The sequence below is a fragment of the Salvia splendens genome, chromosome 1, assembly GCF_004379255.2.
Source record: "Salvia splendens isolate huo1 chromosome 1, SspV2, whole genome shotgun sequence".
In the NCBI taxonomy this organism is placed as follows: domain Eukaryota; kingdom Viridiplantae; phylum Streptophyta; class Magnoliopsida; order Lamiales; family Lamiaceae; genus Salvia; species Salvia splendens.
In genome coordinates, this window is record NC_056032.1 from 2,650,984 (window position 1) to 2,670,552 (window position 19,569).

The 19,569-nt window shown below is 36.4% G+C and overlaps 3 protein-coding genes across 3 annotated transcripts; 1 reads left to right on the top strand and 2 right to left on the bottom strand.

The window, feature by feature from the left end:
• The first annotated feature begins 1,837 nt into the window (after positions 1-1,837).
• Positions 1,838-7,314, top strand: LOC121808041 (anaphase-promoting complex subunit 7-like). The gene is made up of 18 exons (XM_042208380.1): positions 1,838-1,986; positions 2,113-2,181; positions 2,265-2,315; positions 2,862-3,008; positions 3,097-3,159; positions 3,292-3,407; positions 3,831-3,915; positions 4,575-4,634; positions 4,955-5,000; positions 5,238-5,311; positions 5,451-5,501; positions 5,573-5,773; positions 5,848-5,892; positions 6,007-6,100; positions 6,232-6,377; positions 6,595-6,824; positions 6,894-6,954; positions 7,037-7,314. The coding sequence occupies exons 1-18, from the start codon at positions 1,918-1,920 to the stop codon at positions 7,118-7,120; spliced, it is 1,692 nt and encodes a 563-aa protein (XP_042064314.1). The 5' UTR covers positions 1,838-1,917; the 3' UTR covers positions 7,121-7,314.
• On the bottom strand, positions 7,306-13,114 carry LOC121808032 (acyl-CoA-binding domain-containing protein 6-like). Its single transcript, XM_042208370.1, has 17 exons — positions 12,967-13,114; positions 12,805-12,879; positions 12,184-12,262; positions 11,958-12,110; positions 11,773-11,850; positions 11,446-11,550; positions 11,304-11,370; positions 11,137-11,198; positions 10,446-10,585; positions 10,149-10,275; positions 9,912-10,026; positions 9,345-9,433; positions 9,044-9,127; positions 8,628-8,972; positions 7,827-8,324; positions 7,667-7,726; positions 7,306-7,557 (listed from the first exon to the last, which is right to left on the bottom strand). The coding sequence occupies exons 2-17, from the start codon at positions 12,840-12,842 to the stop codon at positions 7,477-7,479; spliced, it is 2,121 nt and encodes a 706-aa protein (XP_042064304.1). The 5' UTR covers positions 12,843-12,879; positions 12,967-13,114; the 3' UTR covers positions 7,306-7,476.
• Positions 13,115-18,666: 5,552 nt separating this feature from the next.
• On the bottom strand, positions 18,667-19,314 carry LOC121799803 (monothiol glutaredoxin-S4-like). Its single transcript, XM_042199290.1, has one exon. It carries the CDS (start codon positions 19,249-19,251, stop codon positions 18,943-18,945), a length of 309 nt encoding a protein of 102 aa, XP_042055224.1. The 5' UTR covers positions 19,252-19,314; the 3' UTR covers positions 18,667-18,942.
• Positions 19,315-19,569: the final 255 nt, after the last annotated feature.

Here is a 19,569-nt window from a genome sequence, read left to right on the forward strand (position 1 = left end):
ACTTTTTATCATATATAGTAAGTATGTCTCACGTTCCACTGACTCATTCCACTCACATTTTATTATTAAACTAATATACAAAAGTGAGACTCATATTTCACTAACTTTTTCAAGTAACTTCCCTTTACATTTTTTAAAACTCATGCTGGAACCAAAGTGGACAACTAATAGGGGACGGATGGAGTAGTACTTACTACCTTAGCCACATTATGAGTCATATTTGGTGTGGCACGAGTTTTGATAAATGTAAAGAAAAGTGAGTTTATATTAGTTTTATAGTAATAAAATGTGAGTATAATAAGTTGGTGGAATGTGAGACCTATGGTAAAAGTGAAATGTGACTCTTATTGTGAGACGGACCGAAATGACAAAATGCGACTCTTATTATGGGACGGAGGTAGTACTTCGTATTACTTATAGTTGATACATTTTTTTTGGATGTCTTATTCTAATTGCTATGTTTTCCAAATTAAAAATTCATCTCTATTTTTTTCACTCAATTCATAAAAATAAAATTGCATTTGTGTTGAATTAGAATATTCCATTTAAAATGGGGGGAATATTTGACTCGTTGCTATAAATTGATGTTTTGAACTCTACTCTCGATATATTTGGTGGGAGATAATATATTTTAGCAACTGGACTATACGTCTTAACCTAAATAATACTCATTCCATCTTACAATCAAGACTTTTGATAATAGCCAACACACATTTTAATATAAAAGTAATAAATTACACTCATAAGGTAGATAGAGAAAATAAGTGATTGAAATTTTGTTAATAGAAAATAAAATATACAATAAAGAAGTTAAGAATGAGACTAATTTTTGTTACTAGATTTGAACAATGTGTCAATAATTTATGAGGTTATTATTATAACAATATTATATTATGAGACGATACTGGTGATTATTCTCGGTTATAAATCCAACCATGGTTGGATTTAGTGATTTCACATTAGTTATTCAGCTTCATGGCTGATTATTTTGTATGGGCTGGGCTGATATTTTCTTTTTGTTGGGCCAATTTTGAAGGAGATAGGCAGTCAAAACTTAAAAACCTTTTTCCATAGAAAATTGTATGTCACAACCATCATAAAATAATTACTAATAATAATAAATAATTATCTCACTAATTTATAGTATAATTTTTTTTGTCTATATAATTAGTTATTATCTCTTTAAATCAGAAAAGTTGGATTTTTTTGGACCATACTGCCGTTACAAGCAAACCTTCACTTTATTCACATCTAGACTATATGGAATATATAGGTCCACCAAATGATAAACTCCGATATTCTTATTTCGTTTTCCTTGAACATCTTATATTAAGGTGGTGTTCGTTTCGTTAGATAGATAGATATCTGCAATAATATTTATCTAAGATTAAATTTAATCATATGAGTGTAGGTGAGATGATTATTCATAAAATACAATCTAATTTATAACATTATGAAAGCGGGCAAAAATATATTATCATAGACCAAGCTTTTGATAAAAATTACAATAGAACAAGAGATAGTATAAAATTAGTCGTAGTCCTTTTATACAAGTAATCATAGCCAATAATTATATCAATTATCCCTCAAATATTAGAAGTACTACCATATTTTCACTGCCAATAATATTATTTTCTTTTTGGACCATTGAAATATTGTCATTCTATATCTCTATAATCATTTTTCACTAAAAATATTTGAATTATTATAAATTGCAAAATTGGACCTCCAAAATTACATTTATTACAACTCAACCCACTAAAGTCAAATTTTTAAAAAATTGGGGTCATTGAGAAACGTTTGTGGACCTAATTGCAAATACAATATTAACAGTTAACACCGGTTTCAAATGTAACGAGCGCTTCACACCATTTCGTCACACACAACACACAGCTGACGAAGCACTCCAACTGCTCGATGGATGTTCCCAAAGACCAATTGAACACTCTTCTCGATCACGGCCTCTTCTCTTCCGCTCAAATTCTGGTACAATTCGCGTTATCTCGAATGAATCCCATAAAAATTGGAGCTCGCGTTCTTGCTGAATATACCTTTTATTTACTAATCAGCCTTTTTTACGGGAAGTTGATATTTGTTGTTTGGTTGAACTAGGGTTGTTTTGCTGTATCTTCGACGTCGATAAATCCTGAGACGAGCCCTCATCTGAAAGCTGAAAGCTTGGTACTTTGCGTTTGTTATTGGTTTTGGGTTTATTGTTTTTGAACTGCAGTGAATTTATTTTGGTAATGGCTGTGTGGTGACAGGTTCTGTTTGGTGATTCGCTCTTTCGAGATAAGGAGTATCGAAGGGCAATTGTAAGATCATGCTTATGTTGAGCTTGCTATTATCGTGATTGATTTGTGTTCTGTATATTTGTGAAATTCCCAAATTCTGTAAATAGAAAACCGTTTGATTTCATTTTAGATGACTCTTTATAGCGACGTATAAATGAAAACCCATTGTTGATACAGTATGAATACATGCTCCCATTGGCTGTATATCTTACAAGCCCGACTAAGCATTTTGAATAACAATAGGGTGATGATAGATTCCTCACTTAAAAGTCCAAATGTAGTCTTTAGGTTCTTCTAAGTTGGTGATTTACTAGTGCATTGGGAGCTATTGGATCTTTAAAGTTGATGTCAGTGTGGACTCTTTACCCTCCAAAAATATGCTCTAAGGATATCGTCTTTTGGAAACCAAGTAGTATCTTGCATGTCCACTTTATGCAATGCCAAAAACTTGTAGGAGTACCTTATATTTTCTGCTTCTGTTTTCTGGAGAGGGCTGCTTCTTTATTACTTAACATATGCTAGACAATGTGACCCATGTTCATCTAAGTTTTTTACATCTTTCAACAGCAAGTATATAAGCAAGCCTTGCAGTACCACAAAATACTACCAAAACAGAGTGCAAATTCAACTCCAACGCCTCGGAGCACATTATCAGCATCTAATATATCTTCTTCTCCAAATTCATGTAACACTTCACCAATAAACGAAAATGAGGTGATTCAGTTTGTAAATTCTTCTGGATATTCTTAGATTTCCAAAACCAAAATGACCATCTGCATCAATTTTGTTATTTTAATTGCAGGTGAAATTCAAGGTTGCCACATGCCATAGCTCACTCGGTGAAAACAGAGCTGCTATTGCTGAGGTTTGTAGTTGCTACAAGTTAGTTATGTTTAAATTGCTTATACTTGGACCAGTTCCAGGTACTTTCTTGTATCGATGGTGCCTAAAACTATAGCATTAAAGATAAATTGACAAAATTTAAATGAATGAACAGATGGAAGGAATCCCAAGCAAGTCAAGAAATCTGGAGATGAATCTTATGATGGCAAAGCTTTATCGGAATTCTAGGCATAATCGAGCTGCAGTTGGATGTTTTAAAGAGTGTTTGAGGTTTGTTACCTTGGTATAACAGTTTTATACAACCTGCAAGCTTCTTGGCTTACTTCATATAGTGCTAAGTTGCTGGCAAAATGTTTGCAGTGGAGATGTTTATCCTGCTTGGAAGACAATTACTCACCCAACATATTTCTTTTCTGAAAGCCTTTGAGAATTGATGCTTCTAGTTTAAGTGTTTATGGTCCAAGACTCCAAGTGCATAATTGTTTTTTATGTCACACTTGACATTTTATGATAAAGGCTCAACTTGCATTTTGTCATTTCTGGACAATGTGATGCTATGAATCATGTCTCTCTCCCTTTGTGATATGAAGAAAATCTAGTTTGCCTGTTGTTACATATTTTAAATGACATTACTGGAGAGAATTTGATTAACACTAGTACACTACCAATAAATTATGTCATTGATGTTGACAGGAATTGTCCTTACGTATTTGAGGCCATCATAGCTTTGGCCGAATTAGGTGTTTCTGCAAAGGATATTATTTCATTGTTTCCTCAGGTTTGTTTCGTAGTCTATATATCTCATTTCTTTTGTATTATTGTTTCCTGTTTCTGTGATTCTGTACTTCCCAGTTTAATGGATATGTTGGTGCTTACTAGACATCTGGTACACAACTTTATAGTCATGCAAGTTAAAAATTTGATCCGAGGCTAGCCAGCTTAGATTATGGTCAAGCAGTAGTCTTTTTTTTCTTAATAGTCTGATAGTAATGTTAGTTTTCCTTTTATGACCTCTGACCTTCTCACTACTTTTTGTTATCTTCAAAGAAATATGGGTACAGTATCCTTCATAGTTAACCACTTGTGGTTTTCCCTTATAAGGTATATCTGTCATGGCTTCGTTCTTGTCAAGCATGAATTTGACTCTTTCTGAAATCCATGTACTTGCCTCTTTCAAGCTACATGTATCAGAATTTTCAAAAATATATGTTGTGCAGTTGGTGTAATCAATCAATTCTCATAACTATTCTCTCATCCTCTTCATTTTGTAAAATAATGTGTGTTGAGGTAAGTAGTAAATTTACATAACAATGCAATATATTTTCCTTATATTTGTAGAAGCTTTAGGCCCACTAATCGTTTCATGCTGCATTAAGTATTTCTTGTTAAAGCGAAAATCCTAAATGTTTACCTACAATCTTATTTCTGACATCCCAGACACCGAATAGAAGTGGAAGACCTCCTTCTGATCATTTTGATTCAAGTCGCTGGCTGCCAGTAAGTTATTTTTACAGTAGAGTATTTACAACTTTGGGATGTAGTATATTATAATCTCTTGATCTTATTTTATATGGATATAAAGTTTTTGCTTCCATGATATTATGAAAGTTCTCATCGTACGAATTTATCATCCCCTTTCCTATGACAAACATCGGCCTTTCTAGACGCCTTTTGCTTTCTTTTGGGAAAGGCTTGTTCTAAACCATGAATTTTAGCAAAAAATTCCTTCTACCATTCTCTTGTTTGCCTTCTATTAAACTTCATATTGCTGAGTTCTTTTGTGCAATGTAATAGCATTTCCCCTACTTTTGGTGCAGCGCTACGTTGAAGCCCAATGTTGTATTGCTTCAAATGATTACAAAGGTCCGCTTATGGCTGTATATTTTCTTATGTTCATAATATTATGCCCATGCATGCCACAATGATATTCTAATTTGTAATATGAGGCAGCTTTTTCCTGAGAAGGCCGAATTGGCACTTCATTGGGATATTCTGCAGCAAGTTCATTATTCATTCTAGTTATCTATTTTATCAACATGAATTCTTGATTGAACAAACAACTTACCCGTTTTTTCTTATTTGCTTTTCCTTGGTTGTCAGGTGGGCTTGATCTATTCTCGGAACTGCTACAACGATTTCCTAACAATGTCCACATATTACTCGAAATGGCCAAGGTCTGTGGGATGAGGCCTAACAGTTTAAAAATGTTCTCAGCTGCATGCTGGTCTTTGCAGTAGCTTTAGACCATGTTTCTGTGACTGCAATTAAATTTTTTTTACAATTCTGACACTTCTGTTAATTGCTTTTCCGAAGGTTAAAGCTGTCATAGGAAAAAATGATGAAGCCATCATGGATTTTGAAACCGTGAGTAGTTTACTTATATTCATGCAATAAAATATATGATAAACACAGTAATTAGCAAATGGCTTATGCAGGCCATGTCAATTGATCCATATGTTATGACATATATGGATGAGTATGCTATGCTTCTGAAGCTCAAGTCCGATAATTCCAAGTTAACTAAGTTAGTTCATGATCTCTTGAACATCGATCCTACAAAACCTGAAGTTTTAGTGGCCTTAGCTGTTCTGTGGGAAAAGAAAGATGAGAGAGGAGCTTTAACGTATGCCGAGAAGGTTAAGTTTCTTTTCTTTGAGCTGTTTAGATTGCTACAAGTACTTTATGATCATTATCTATTTACCATAAACAGAGCATCCGCGTTGATGAAAGGCACGTAGCTGGTTACGTAATGAAGGTATGACGATATATTTTAAGCAAGAATTAAAAATGCACAGTTTCATCTCCATATTTCTTAGATTTTATATTAAGTTTTTAGCATTTGTATACCAACCAATTTGAGATTCTCCAGGGAAATCTTTTGTTGTCACTGAATCGCCCAGAAGCAGCTGTCATCACTTTTAGGGGAGCTCAACAACTAAGGCCTGATCTCCGCTCATATCAAGGTACGTTAAAACAATTGACTGATGTATCACATTCTGATGTTTGCCGAGTTGATAAGCCTGAATATCTTTTCAGATGATCAAATTCATGTAACAAGAGGGCATATAATGGAAGTCTTAGAGTTATATTGCAGGTTTAGTTCGTTCATATCTCGCCGTTTCAAAAGTGAAAGAAGCTCTATTTACCGCAAGAGAGGCAATGAAGGCGATACCTCAATCCGGAAAGGCTCTGAAACTAGTTGGGGACGTACATGCTAGTCACGTCGCCGGAAGAGAAAAGGTATATGCTTATGCTCCCTGCCCCTCCTCTCTCACATGACACACATGCACAAGACTGTATTTATGTATTTTGTTTAGTGCATACACATCATAAATGAGTTTAAACATGATGAATTCACCAATGATCATGTCTCTAATTCTGAATTTTTGCTTACCTAAGTTGGTACCCTTACTGTAATTAGGATTAATTAGGCACATTTTTTCTCATATTTTTCCAGGCAAAGAAGTTCTATGAATCAGCCCTAAGACTAGAACCGGGTTTTCTTGGAGCTGCGTTGGCTTTGGCTGAACTCCATGTCATGGAAGGTCGAAATGGAGATGCAGTCTCCCTCTTGCAGCGTTATTTGAAAGATTGGGCCGATGATTGTTTGCACGTCAAGCTCGCTCAAGTCTTTGCAGCAACAAATATGCTGTTAGATGCCCTTTCACATTATCAAGCAGCGTTGAGGTAAATCTCTCTTCTCTGTGTACTTCCAGCATTGGGCATTACAATCTGCTGAAATCGGATTTATTTCAGAATAAATCCCCACAATGAAGCTGCCAAAAAAGGACTAGACCGCTTGGAGAAGCAAATGAAGGTCTGCATTTTATGCCTGTTCCCCCATAGAGCTCGAGCATATATGTATTAACGATTAAATCTAATCGAATATTGGTTTTTAGGGAGTCGATCCTGATGCACCTGAAGAAGAAGATAATGAGGTTGATGATGTCGATGAAGATCAAGACGAGGGCGAGCTATTATGATTCAAATTATGTTACTAACTTCATCCTATTGATCAAATTTGTTGTGGCATATAGAAGTTGCATCATGACCAGAAATATCATGTCACATCGATGTCACGAAATGTAATATTATCATTAGTAATAGCAATATCTTGATATAAGTTGTTTGTAAATTATTATTCAGTTGTAGAATTCCACATTCAAACTGTCAAAAATCTAGAAAATTCTTAGGCTGGGCAGAATAATATATACATCGTTGAAAACACACACTACAATGTGTGACAAATCTGACCCATGTACCAAAATAAACAGATATTACAAGCATAAATGTAGGAGAAATAGATACTTATATCCTAAACCTTAAACCTACATACATACTACATCTGATAAGGTTTCCTAGGTGTTGGTGCTCGAGTCTCGAGTGATTGTAACCTCTGTTTCAGATGGAATACTTCGACCTGAAAGTTGTTGATATAAAATTAAAAGAGGCAACTTTATGAAAAAATATGATTGATTGCAAGAATTAGTAAGAGTGACTGTATTCCATGATTTATGATCTAGGAATACCTGTAGCTGGAATGCTCGTGCACGCTCCCCAGCAAGGACCCCTCTAGTTGAATGTAGTTCCTGCAACAAGTAGCGTTGGACAAAAGACATGTTTATGATCTGAATTCGGAATATGAATAGGTAGATTTGATCTTTGTAAGTGTAAGTACAGACTGCAGACCTTTTGTGTATCATCCAAGACAGCCTTGAGGAAGGCCACATCATGCTCTAGCCTCACGTTGTCAGAGTGGACGATGTTAGAGAGGCTGTTAGCCTCCTCCTGTGCCAACTCAATACTGGTTAGCTTCTCTTTAAGCAACTCCATTTCCTTCATTGCGTCTCCCAATCTTTTCTCCATCTCCTGTCGACTTTTGTTGGCAGACGATGAGTTCTTTTCAGCTGCTTCGCGAGCAGCTATTGCAGCTGCCAATTGTCCTTCAAGAACGCTGTTCTTTCTTAAGAGGCTGGCTAGTTTAGCCTCGTGTGTCTGGTAAACACCTGATGAATCTGTTGTCATTGATATACAGTTGGTTTCTTGACATAAGAGTTCTTCGCCTTCTAATCCTAAACTTCCCCTTCCTTGTTTATCGAAACTCAGTTTACCAGATTCAGTAATGGGAGATGCTTCTTCTGCATTTCCAGCACCCGAGTCAAATGGTTTTGTTGCTTGTTCCATCATCTGCAGTTGTACCGTGCTTTTGGTTAATTTTCTGCTCGACTAAATGTCATCTCGTGACATTTCTTACATATTCCTTGTTTTAGTGTGTACTATTAGTACTTCGGATATAAGATAAAACATGACTAGTTTTCGACATGTACTGAGGATTAACAAGCATGAAACTACTTGTAACCATTTTCGGTCACAGAGGCCGAGGTAAAACGTACCAAGTAATGTTGCACCATAACAGATGAACGATAGAAATAATTCATTAGTTCCAACAAAATTATGATATTGCAGTGATGGAGAAAATATGTAGCTTACCCGAAATGAATTTTTGTCTTCTAAGCTCTTTGTTGTGGTCACCGCCGCAGTCTCCTCGTTATAAAATTGTTTGCGAAGAGAGACGTTACCAGTGGCAGAGTTTGGGTCGACAAGTAAGGATTCTGATAGGGATTTTCGACCAGATCCATGTTGTTCGATGGCTGATGCCAAATTAAGTTTCGAGACAGTATCATAATTGCTACTAATAGAAGCATTGCCTGGTTGAGCTGACAATGTTGAGTTATTATCGTTGTTGTTCTCGGACAACAAGGTTCCGGCAACTTTACTCAAAGTAGATCTTCGGATCATTGATGATTCAACCTTTTCCATGATAAGTACCTCAACCTATCACCAAAGTGGGAGGAATTAAAACCTATAAAAGGTAACCGGGGCAATATAAATGAGCAAAGTTGCACCTGGTTTGATGGATCTTTCTTTGTACCACCAAATGCAACAAGGAAATCTCGTTCCTTATGCTGCACAAGAACGAGACTAAAACCCTGCATCCCAAAGAAGAGTAGGAGTTTGTTTTCCCTTTCTGATAATTACTGAACAAAAACTTAAATGCATACAATATGAGAACCAAAAACATAAGAATTTAACCAGGAGCATAATTCAAAACTTAAATGCATACAATATGTAAACGGCGATGTTAAATATGGACATATCCATAGTAGTATCACTTTAAGAGACCATAACAGAGATATCAAGACAAACCTTGTTTGTAGTGATAGAAGATGGAAGAGATGCAACAGCAACTGACCAAGTATACTTTAAAACATCAAATATCAAGGTCTCTGCAGGCCCTGTATGGAGAATTTGTATACGGGGAGTTAGGAGAATTCACAGGCTGAAACTCTTACGGCTTACTGAAAGTGAGTTAATCAGAACAACTTGCTTAAGACTGACTAATGAAAAGTTCTCAAATTGGTCTTTAGCTTACAAAGAAAGTACTCTCTCCATCCGCGAATAGGAGTCCCATTTCTTTCCGGCACGGGTTTTAAGAAATGTTAAGAAAAGTGGGTGGAAGAAAGTTAGTGGAATAGGGGTCCCACTTGTATATATTAGTTTTAAATGATATGTGAGTGAAATGTGAGGCCTCTTTACCATTTATGGTAATTATGAATTGGGACTCCTATTCGCGGACGGACCAAAATGGAAAAACGGGACTCCTATTCGCGGACGGAGGGAGTACTATAGTAGTATACAACATCAAGAGAACTTTATGATGACAGCAGGATTAGATATCGAGAACAAGGAATGAGTTACTAAATAGGCACATACTTTTTTTCTTGCTACCACCACCCGTGATGTACCATTTTGTTCCACAGAGCGCTCCACTACAACCAGCTCTAGGCGATGGGTGAAATCCGTGCACTTTGATTCTTGTCCATACCATCTGAAGGAAACATTTATGCACAAGTAAGAAGTTGCAGACTGCCAGTGTCGGTATTCTGGTTATAGTAATCTGAGAATGCAGAGCAAACTTTGACATGCCATATGAAGAGAGTGTTTACTGACCGCCTCGAAGTCAAGAGAGTACAAGTCATTCAAGGTTCTAGATTTTGAGGCCCCACCAAAAACAAAGAGTACTTTGTCATTATAAAGAGCAGCAATATGATTTGATCTTGAACAAGGTCTTGGGCCCCTGCACATGAAATACCCTACTGATATATCTGAATGAAGGAATGACTCTTCTAAGCATATTGGAATCACAAAAGACAAAAAGCCATCAGAGATATTTGAGACTTCTCATTAGTTAACAATTTGTATGTCAACTGCAGAGCTTATATACACAGCCATTCATGAACGACTTACGTGCAATGAAGAGGAAGCCATGTTAGAGATTTTAGATCAAACATATGAAGATCGTTGAGTTTCCTCCTTTTTGTATCCTCGCCTCCAAATAGAATTAGAACGGAGTTTGCCCTGACAACTGTATGGCCACTACGTGCAGTCTGCAATTTGTATCAACTTGAGTTAGTATAAATAAATGTCACTAACAAACAGGTTGTTTCTTAGCTCTCAATGAAGGGGTAAAGAAATGCAAAATTGGCTAGAAATTTAGTATAAACATATGTTATGAGAAGAGAAACATAATGCACGTATTGACAACATTCACAGTATACAAATGCTTTTTATTCATATTTTCTTATAAAACCAAAATGAGATAACAATAAAATGACATGGTTAATAAACCTTTAATGACCAAACAGAACAGATCCTCAATAGATTAAGAAAATTTGAGGCAAAAGGTGCATAGTAATAGATCATAATATTACTGCATTGTCCAATGGACTAATATGATGCACTATGCAACTCCATTCATTTCAGGAAGCATTCGAATGAGACTTCTGCATGGAACCAAGATGTAAAAGATGGAGAACCAAGTTTTTGGTTCACACTATTCTCAGATATATTGATGTAGTGTAAAGAATAGAATCATGCCTCAAGAAATAGTGGTAGGTGTTTATTTCTGTTAAATCTATTAACCGTGGAGGGAAATTACCGGAATGTCTCCCTTCGCTTCAATAAGTGACCAACATTCTGCTTCCATGTCAAACGCCCAGACTGCTTGAGATTAAATATATGAGGATGATGGATCAAGTCTGGAATTGAAAGATCGGCTAAGACAGTTCTAAGTTTCCAACTATAGCAGACCAGATAGAGGATAACCTGACACTCTGTCACTCACTGATTCGGTTTTCCCTCCAATAAGAAGCACTTTCTTGCCCCAAGGAACCTACAAATTGACAAACTTCAGTTATAATGACCAAAATAACAATTCCTTGAAGAGTTGTTAGGAATGTTGTTGTACCAATGCGTGGCCTTTGCATGCTGGAATTTTTAGAGGAAGGCTAGTAGGAGAAAGGTAAAGCTTTGACGAAACAGGAGTCCACGAAAATCTGTCAAAACTGAGTACCTGACAAAAATAGAAAAGAATTAAAGATACTTCGACTTCATAATGCAGAATTATACTGCAGATCTATAGACTTATCGACCAACATGGTAGGCAATATGAAATTATGCTTTTGCTCAAACTCGTAATCATGATCAGATATGATAAATAAGCTGTTCTATTTAATTAAAATGTTAACTCAAAACTATATGTACTTTTTTAAGAAAGATGTCCTCATCGAGATACCTGGACATCTTCCAGCAGCCCATTTGAAGATTCACCGCCAACCACGACCATCTTGTTCCCTATGACTGCAGCTGCATGCTATTGACAGTATTTTCAAAATTATCAAACATTGAATCTGAAGAAAGAAACCAACCACAACTTTCAATTGAATTTATCTTGCAAAGTGAAGGATCAAAGTACTTCACATTGAACCGGGGTGTAGGCTTCTCTCCACTGATGGAAAGAACCATCCAATTCTCAGAGCCACCTGAAGCGCAGTTGTTAAGCTCCGTCCCATTAGATGAAGAATGGAAATTCAGATCATCAGCTTCACTATTTGCAGTTGCAACAGCTTCTCCCTATCACGATAAACCACCTTAAATAAACAATGAATCTGATACAAAATTTGAATAGAATGTATCAAATCCTTACATTGGAACTATTAAATCTCTTGGTGGGCCTTATCGGACTTCTCGTCCCCTGTGCATTGTCGGAGAGTTGAACCTTTAATCTGATGAAAACACAAAAATAATACAGTAAGTTGGTTAGAGCTCATCTTTGGCTTCAGTTCTCCGGAAATAATGTTCACCTAATTGTTTCTGATATTTTTATACAATCATAAAAAGGCCATCACATCCTAAATTAATAAGGTCAGAAGCAAAGAAACAAAAAGTTCAAAAAGACACAGTGGCCTTAAATTAATGTGATTCAGCTGAAAAAGTAGTATACCTTTTAAAAAGACACAATTATAAATTTCTAAAGGCTTAACTTTCAGTAACACATCAAGCACAGAAAACTAATTATTTCTCCCACTATTACAAAACAGACTTAAAACCTTCAGATTACCCAGCATTGTTCCAAATTTCGACATTCCTATAAGCAATTTTCTTAATCGCAAAAAATTTCAATACCAAAACCTAACTCAAAAAATTCCAAAAATACACAAAACCAAAAGCAAACAATCACTGAAAAGCTTCCACCTTTCCAACTCTGCTCTTCACACACATAAACCAAACTCACAAAATCAACACAATGTAAATGCACAACACTCACCTTCCAAGCTTCATTCTTCTTCTCGAAAATCCAAACATGTTTCCCGAAATCTGAAAACTCCCCTGCTGATCAGACCTTCGCAAAAACAAACCACATTATCCAATGAGCTTCAACGCGATTTAAAAAAACTGTATCTATACACGATTAAACTCACGCACACACCTCGGATTGAGCTTAGGGCGAGAAGAGGACAAAATGCAGGGGAAACGCTGGTTTTTTTGGGGGTACTCTAGTGTGTTTGTTGTGTGTATAGATAATGGTTATCTCAGCGCTGCAGTAATTACACCCCGCTGCGTACGTTAGCGTGCTGTCGTGTGTACTGGTGTTGTCTTGTTTTTTTGTGAAGACGAGGGGTGAGGGATAACGTGCGCCGAGGGTGCGGACGAGTGTGGACTGGTCACGTGCGGTTACCTTCTCTACAGTTCGATGCTTTTTCTGGATCTCTTACTTTTACGAAGTTCAACTTTTTGGGGGTGAAAAAGAGAAATCAGTAATATGGGAAAAAGCGTGATAGCTGTTGTCCATGTTATTTTGTACGGAATTTATCCAAAATCATCTCCTATAACTCATCCGGTCACATTTTTTTTACTCGTCCTTGGTTATAAGGGTGTCCACAATGGGGGAGCCGCGGCCCCCCATTGCAAAGGCCGAGAGCCGGGGCGGAGAGGTGAGAAGCGTGGCTGAGCCGCGGCAGCGGCCTTCACGCGGCTGAGCCGTGTGAGCCGCGTGAACAATTCTTCATTTTGAACCTTGCAATTATGGATTCCGACGATGAACAATTCTAACAAGCGGTAGATCTAGAGTTCCAAAACCTTGTTGCGGCGGTGCAACGTGAAGCGGAAGAGGCAGAAGAGGCCATTATACGGTGCCCGGCTCGACAATGGCACGAAAATGATGTCGCAGACATCATGACTGCATGTGTCATATTGCACAATATGATAATAGATGTCGCAGACATCATGACTGCATGTATCATGACGGCATGTATCATATTGCACAGTCATGACTGCATGACTACATGTATCATATTGCACAATATGATAATAAATTAAATGGAACAGAAAATTAAGTTCAAATGATATTATTTTTATTTTCTACTCGCTTTTTGTTTTTAAATTTTTTATTTTGTAATATATATATATATATATATATAGGGTAGTGATCTATGGCAAACATCCCTTAACCAAATAACTAGAGAACAAATCATAACCACAAGATCAAGAAAATCAAGGGCTAGTATTAATACATGTAATTTTCTAATTTAAGGAGAAATTAGTTCCCTCAATCACAAAGTTACTCCACAATAACAAGGCGGGGGTATAATTGTCACTTCACATACAAAATTGAAATGGCGTCGGTCGCTCAATTCCAGGCTCTCTTCGTCCCCTCAAACTCGATCAAAAAATCATCCTTGAATGGCGGAAACGCATTCTTCGGCTCATCAATCTCTTTGCGCTGTGAAATTCAGAAAATCAGACAGAGAAAGCAGCTGACGGTGGCCGTTGCCGTCAGAGATGTCTCAGCCGACGGGGCTGTGTATCTAATAGACGGCGCCGCCGCGGTTGGAGAGAGACTTTCACGGATTGGGAGAAGTGCGTGGAGGAAGGGGAGAAGAACAAAGAGGATATCGTGGAGAAATGCGTTCAGGCGACTTCGGCGTTGAGGAAATGTATGGAGGCGCATTCCGATTACTATGCGCCGCTGCTCGATGCGGAGGAGGCGGTGATGAAGCAGATAGAGGAGGAAGAGAAATCAGATGATTTTGAGAAGAAGGAAGCACTTTGATTTTGACTCTGAGATTGATTTCGATTTTTAGCGTTTCGTGATAGGAAATTGCTCTATCTAGAATAAACAACATTGGATATTTGGGTGCGAAACTGTTGATTTTCACATTGATTTCTTAATCTTTGTGATGTTTTGTTGTTCAATGAAGTGCCTATTTCTTAAACAAGAGTGAAGTAAAATGTGAGTAAGAGTGATGTGTTTTGTGAACAAGAGTGAAGTAAAATCTGAGTAAGAGTGATGTGTTTTATGAACAAGAGTGAAGTAAAATCTGAGTAAGAGTGATGTGTTTTGTGACAAGAGTGAAGTAAAATCTGAGTAAGAGTGATGTGTTTTGTGACAAGAGTGAAGTAAAATCTAAGTAAGAGTGATGTGTTTTGTGAACAAGAGTGAAGTAAAATCTGAATAAGAGTGATGTGTTTTGTGAACAAGAGTGAAGTAAAATCTGAGTAAGAGTGACGTGTTTTGTGAACAAGAGTGAAGTAAAATCTGAGTAAGAGTGATGTGTTTTGTGAACAAGAGTGACGTAAAATCTGAGTAAGAGTGATGTGTTTTGTAAACAAGAGTGAAGTAAAATCACAATAAGAGTGACGTGTTTTGTAAACAAGAGTGAAGTAAAATTATGATAAGAATGACTTTTTTGTAAACAAGAGTGAAGTAAAATCACAATAAGAGTGATGTGTTTTGTAAACAAGAGTGAAGTAAAATCACAATAAGAGTGATGTGTTTTGTAAACAAGATTGAAGTAAAACCATGCTAAGAGTGACATGTTTTGTAAACAAGAGTGAAGTAAAATCACAATAAGAGTGACGTGTTTTGTAAACAAGAGTGAAGTAAAATCATGCTAAGAGTGACGTGTTTTGTAAACAAGAGTGAAGTAAAATCACATGTTTTGTAAACAAGAGTGAAGTAAAATCACAATAAGAGTGATGTGTTTTGTAAACAAGAGTGAAGTAAAATCACAATAAGAGTGATGTGTTTTGTAAGCAAGAGTGAAGTAAAATCATGCTAAGAGTGATGTAAATCATGCTAAGAGTGATGTGTTTTGTAAATAAGAGTGAAGTAAAATCATGCAAAGAGTGATGTGTTTTGTAAACAAGAGTGAAGTAAAATCATGCAAAGAGTGATGTGTTTTGTAAACAAGAGTGAAGTAAAATCATGCAAAGAGTGATGTGTTTTGTAAACAAGAGTGAAGTAAAATCATGTTAAGAGTGATGTGTTTTGTACACAAGAATGAAGTAAAATCATGCTAAGAGTGATGTGTTTTATTAACAAGAGTGAAGTAAAATCATGCTAAGAGTGATGTGTTTTGTAAATAAGAGTGAAATAAAATCATGCTAAGAGTGATGTGTTTTGTAAACATCACTAACAAATATGAATATATCTAATTTTATGCATTAAAGTTCCCCATCTTATTGATGTCGTACACGAAATCCTTTATGTTGGTATACTACACAATTTTAACTTTTCACAAAAAATTCACCAAATTCTACTTATTCCGAAATAGAAAAGGATGTGTTTTGAAAAAAATCCAGATTTACAATGTACAACACCTGTACCCCAATGTACAACCCATATCCACAAAACACTCACACCACCGTAGTTAATCAATTTCGCCAAAAGTCTCATTCATGAAGGGAAATTAAAGATCGGTTTATATGACAATCCACGTAAATGCATGGCATTTTTGGTGTTTAGGGTGGAGGAGAATTTCCTCTGCATCCCCATCTCCAACAACCTCCACCTTCTCCGCCCCATCCACCTCCACCTCCTCCTTTATGACCACCACCTTTCCAAAGTACGACATTCAGTTCATCAATCTCCCGCCACCAAATCGGAGCTCTCTCCCATTCATCTTCTACGATAAGCTCAACTCGTGGAACTTCACCAACAGCTCCGTCGGTTTCATCTGTATTCCGTACAAATTCTCGAATCTGCAGAGATTGAAGAAGTTCTCCGTGGCGAATAACGATCTCTTAGGGAGACTTCCGTCGTTTAATTCCGGATTGGAGCTCAATTTCGGCGGCAATAGCTTCCTCTGCGGCGGTCCGGCCGGGAAATGCGGCGGCCTGAGTAAGAAGAGCTTGGCGATTATCATTGCCGCGGGCATTTGCGGCGTCGCTGCTTCGCTGCTACTAGGATTCGACCTGTGGTGGTGGTATTTCATTGGATCGGGGAAGAGGCGAAAGGGAGGCTGCGGAATCGGAGGAAGAGACGACGCCAGTGGTAGTAATTGGTCTGAGAAATTGAGAGCTCATAAGCCTCACTGATGTCGACGATGATATCTAATTCAAAATATGGAACAATGTATTTCCCAAAATACCCCCATACAATTTTTATTAGTAGAAAATGAATACTTAATTTAGTCATTAGATTAAGATAATGAGTGGCTGAGATTTGTTCTCTAGTTATACACTTAAGATTAGTTATACCTTGATCACTACTATATATATATATATATATATATATATTTATTTATTTGAATTTTGATATACTCCATTTGTTCCTAACAAATACTCCATCCGTCCCATAATAGGAGTCACACTTAGTTTGAGCACGAGTTTTAAGAAAGGTAAAGAACAACAGGTTTGAAAAGATAATGGAATATGAGGTCCACTTTTTGTATTGGTTTTATAATAGAATGTGAGTTAAATGAGTTAGTGGAATGCAGGATCTACTTACCATTTATGGTAAAAAGTAAAGTGTGACTCTTATTGTGGGATGGACCGAAATAACAAAGTGTGACTCTTATGCGGATCTAGGGGGTAAGTAGGGACGGACCGAAATAACAAAGTGTGACTCTTTTTGCTTCACTTCAAGTGTGGTCGCCCCCTCCCGGCCGTTCGGAGAGCCTAAGCTTGCACTTGAATTGAAGCAAAAATAGCATATCTGCCCCCTCCGTGGAGTGTAGAAATGTATTTGCTTTAAGTAAATATCATATAAAATGTACTAGCACAATGGTTTGGTTGTTGGGTTTTTAACCTAGAAGCCTAGTGTGTAGTAGTATTCCTTTTATATCGTCTCTGTGGTTGAATCATTTTTTGCCAAAAAAATTAATCTCTCTTTCTTTACTCACTTCTTTTCTTAGGCGGAACTATTTGGTCATGTGATAAAAAATTTGTTTAAACTATAACATCATCAGTTAGTTTTTTTAAATTATAAAATTGAATAGAAATTGAACAAACTTAGGCGGTGTTTTCATTTTCTTGATTTTAATTAAAACTGGTACGTAAACACGAGTTTGGAATCGAATACACTTCGATTTATCCGTCAAGGATGATTGGAGGAAATAGCAGGGACGGATACCGGAGAGAGATTTGACCGTGACGGGCTAACTTAACGTTATTGGAAAGTGGAATCTGTAAATCTATCTCTAGATTCCACGTGTCACCAATAATAAGACAAGAATCAAGTTGCGGATATCGGGCCCAATTCTGTGATAGCGACCGTTTGAAAAGTTTGGGCTTTGCAAACATTAATTTCTGTGTGGGCTTTGCAAACTTTTAAAGCCCAACTTTTTTTGGTACGATTTGTACAAATAGATCTATGAAATTTGTTGTTATCGTAAGTGCCATAAATATAACTATGTAATAAAATAATTTCACAAAATTCAGTAACACCTAAGTGTAGCTAATTAATGGCACGTGAAAACGCAGCTATAAAACATTTGAAAATGTTGCTATTTCTGTGTACAAAATATTTATAATTAGTTATTGGAAAAAAATAAATTATATTAATAATAAAAGTAGTAAATTTTGTGACATTAATTTCTACTAGTAATGCACCACAAAAAATTATATGCATGTGTAGGTAGGTGTAGCTGAATTTTGCTGCACCTAAATTTATAGAAGAATTGAGTTCCATGTAATATGTAAGATTGATGACATCAACTATAATTTTTGAGGGAGTATAGGAATAAAAATAAAAATATTAAACAAATAAATAATGTTAATGTAAACTTAACGAAAACCATGCTCATTATATAAGCTGCGTTACATATAATTATATTAAGTTCCATCTTATATGATTAACCAAACCATGCATAATGATCGAAGAATAATGACTACGTACATATGAAAATGGCAAAAAGAAATCAACAATTATTCAAACTATATTTTCATAATTACTTACATTACATATCAAAGTGCAACTTCAATACAAAAAGGTTGAAGTATACACACATTATTTTATACTACTACTATATAACTAGGAAAACTCGAAGCACACAATTAAACCCTCACTCACCTGTAAACCTCTACTATCATGGTCAAATCATAGTGTCACACAACATAATTCAATATTTACAAAAGGCTTCATAAATTAATTAATACTACCATGGTAGTATCAATTAATAAATTACACCCACAATGCGCCGGCCCTTTTGAGCATCGGCTTCAAGGACCTATTGAGGTGGAGGCTCATGATCTCGTTGGCGCCACCGACAAATGCACCACCAATGAACACCGCAGGCACAGTCTGGTTGCACCCTAGCCGTGATAGTGCTTGCTCGATCTCTTGGCCCCTCGCCATCTCATCAAGCTCGTATATCATAGGGTTAACACCAAAATCGTAGAAGAGGGACTTGATGGTGTGGCTAATGCAACATTCCGACTTGCTAAATATCACAATTGGCTTCTCCGACACCATTTTGTTCAATCTCTCCATTGATCTTGAATAAAATTAATGTCACCTTTAAAAAATGTGTATTCTTGACTATGCTTTGTAATGTGTAGGAAACTTTGTTTTGATGTGATCAATATGTGGAGAATGTGAGCATATATATAGGGAATTAAAGATTTTTTTTGATATGGGGTATTTGATGATATCTTTTTTTTGGGGTACTAAAATGAGAGTGATTGATGTGTCCTATTTCATAAATAAAACGAATAAATCAAAGTAGCAAACGGTGACGAATATTTGCATACGAAAGAGGGTGTCCTTTGTACGGGTGACTTATGCCACGAGGATTTAAATTAAATGTTA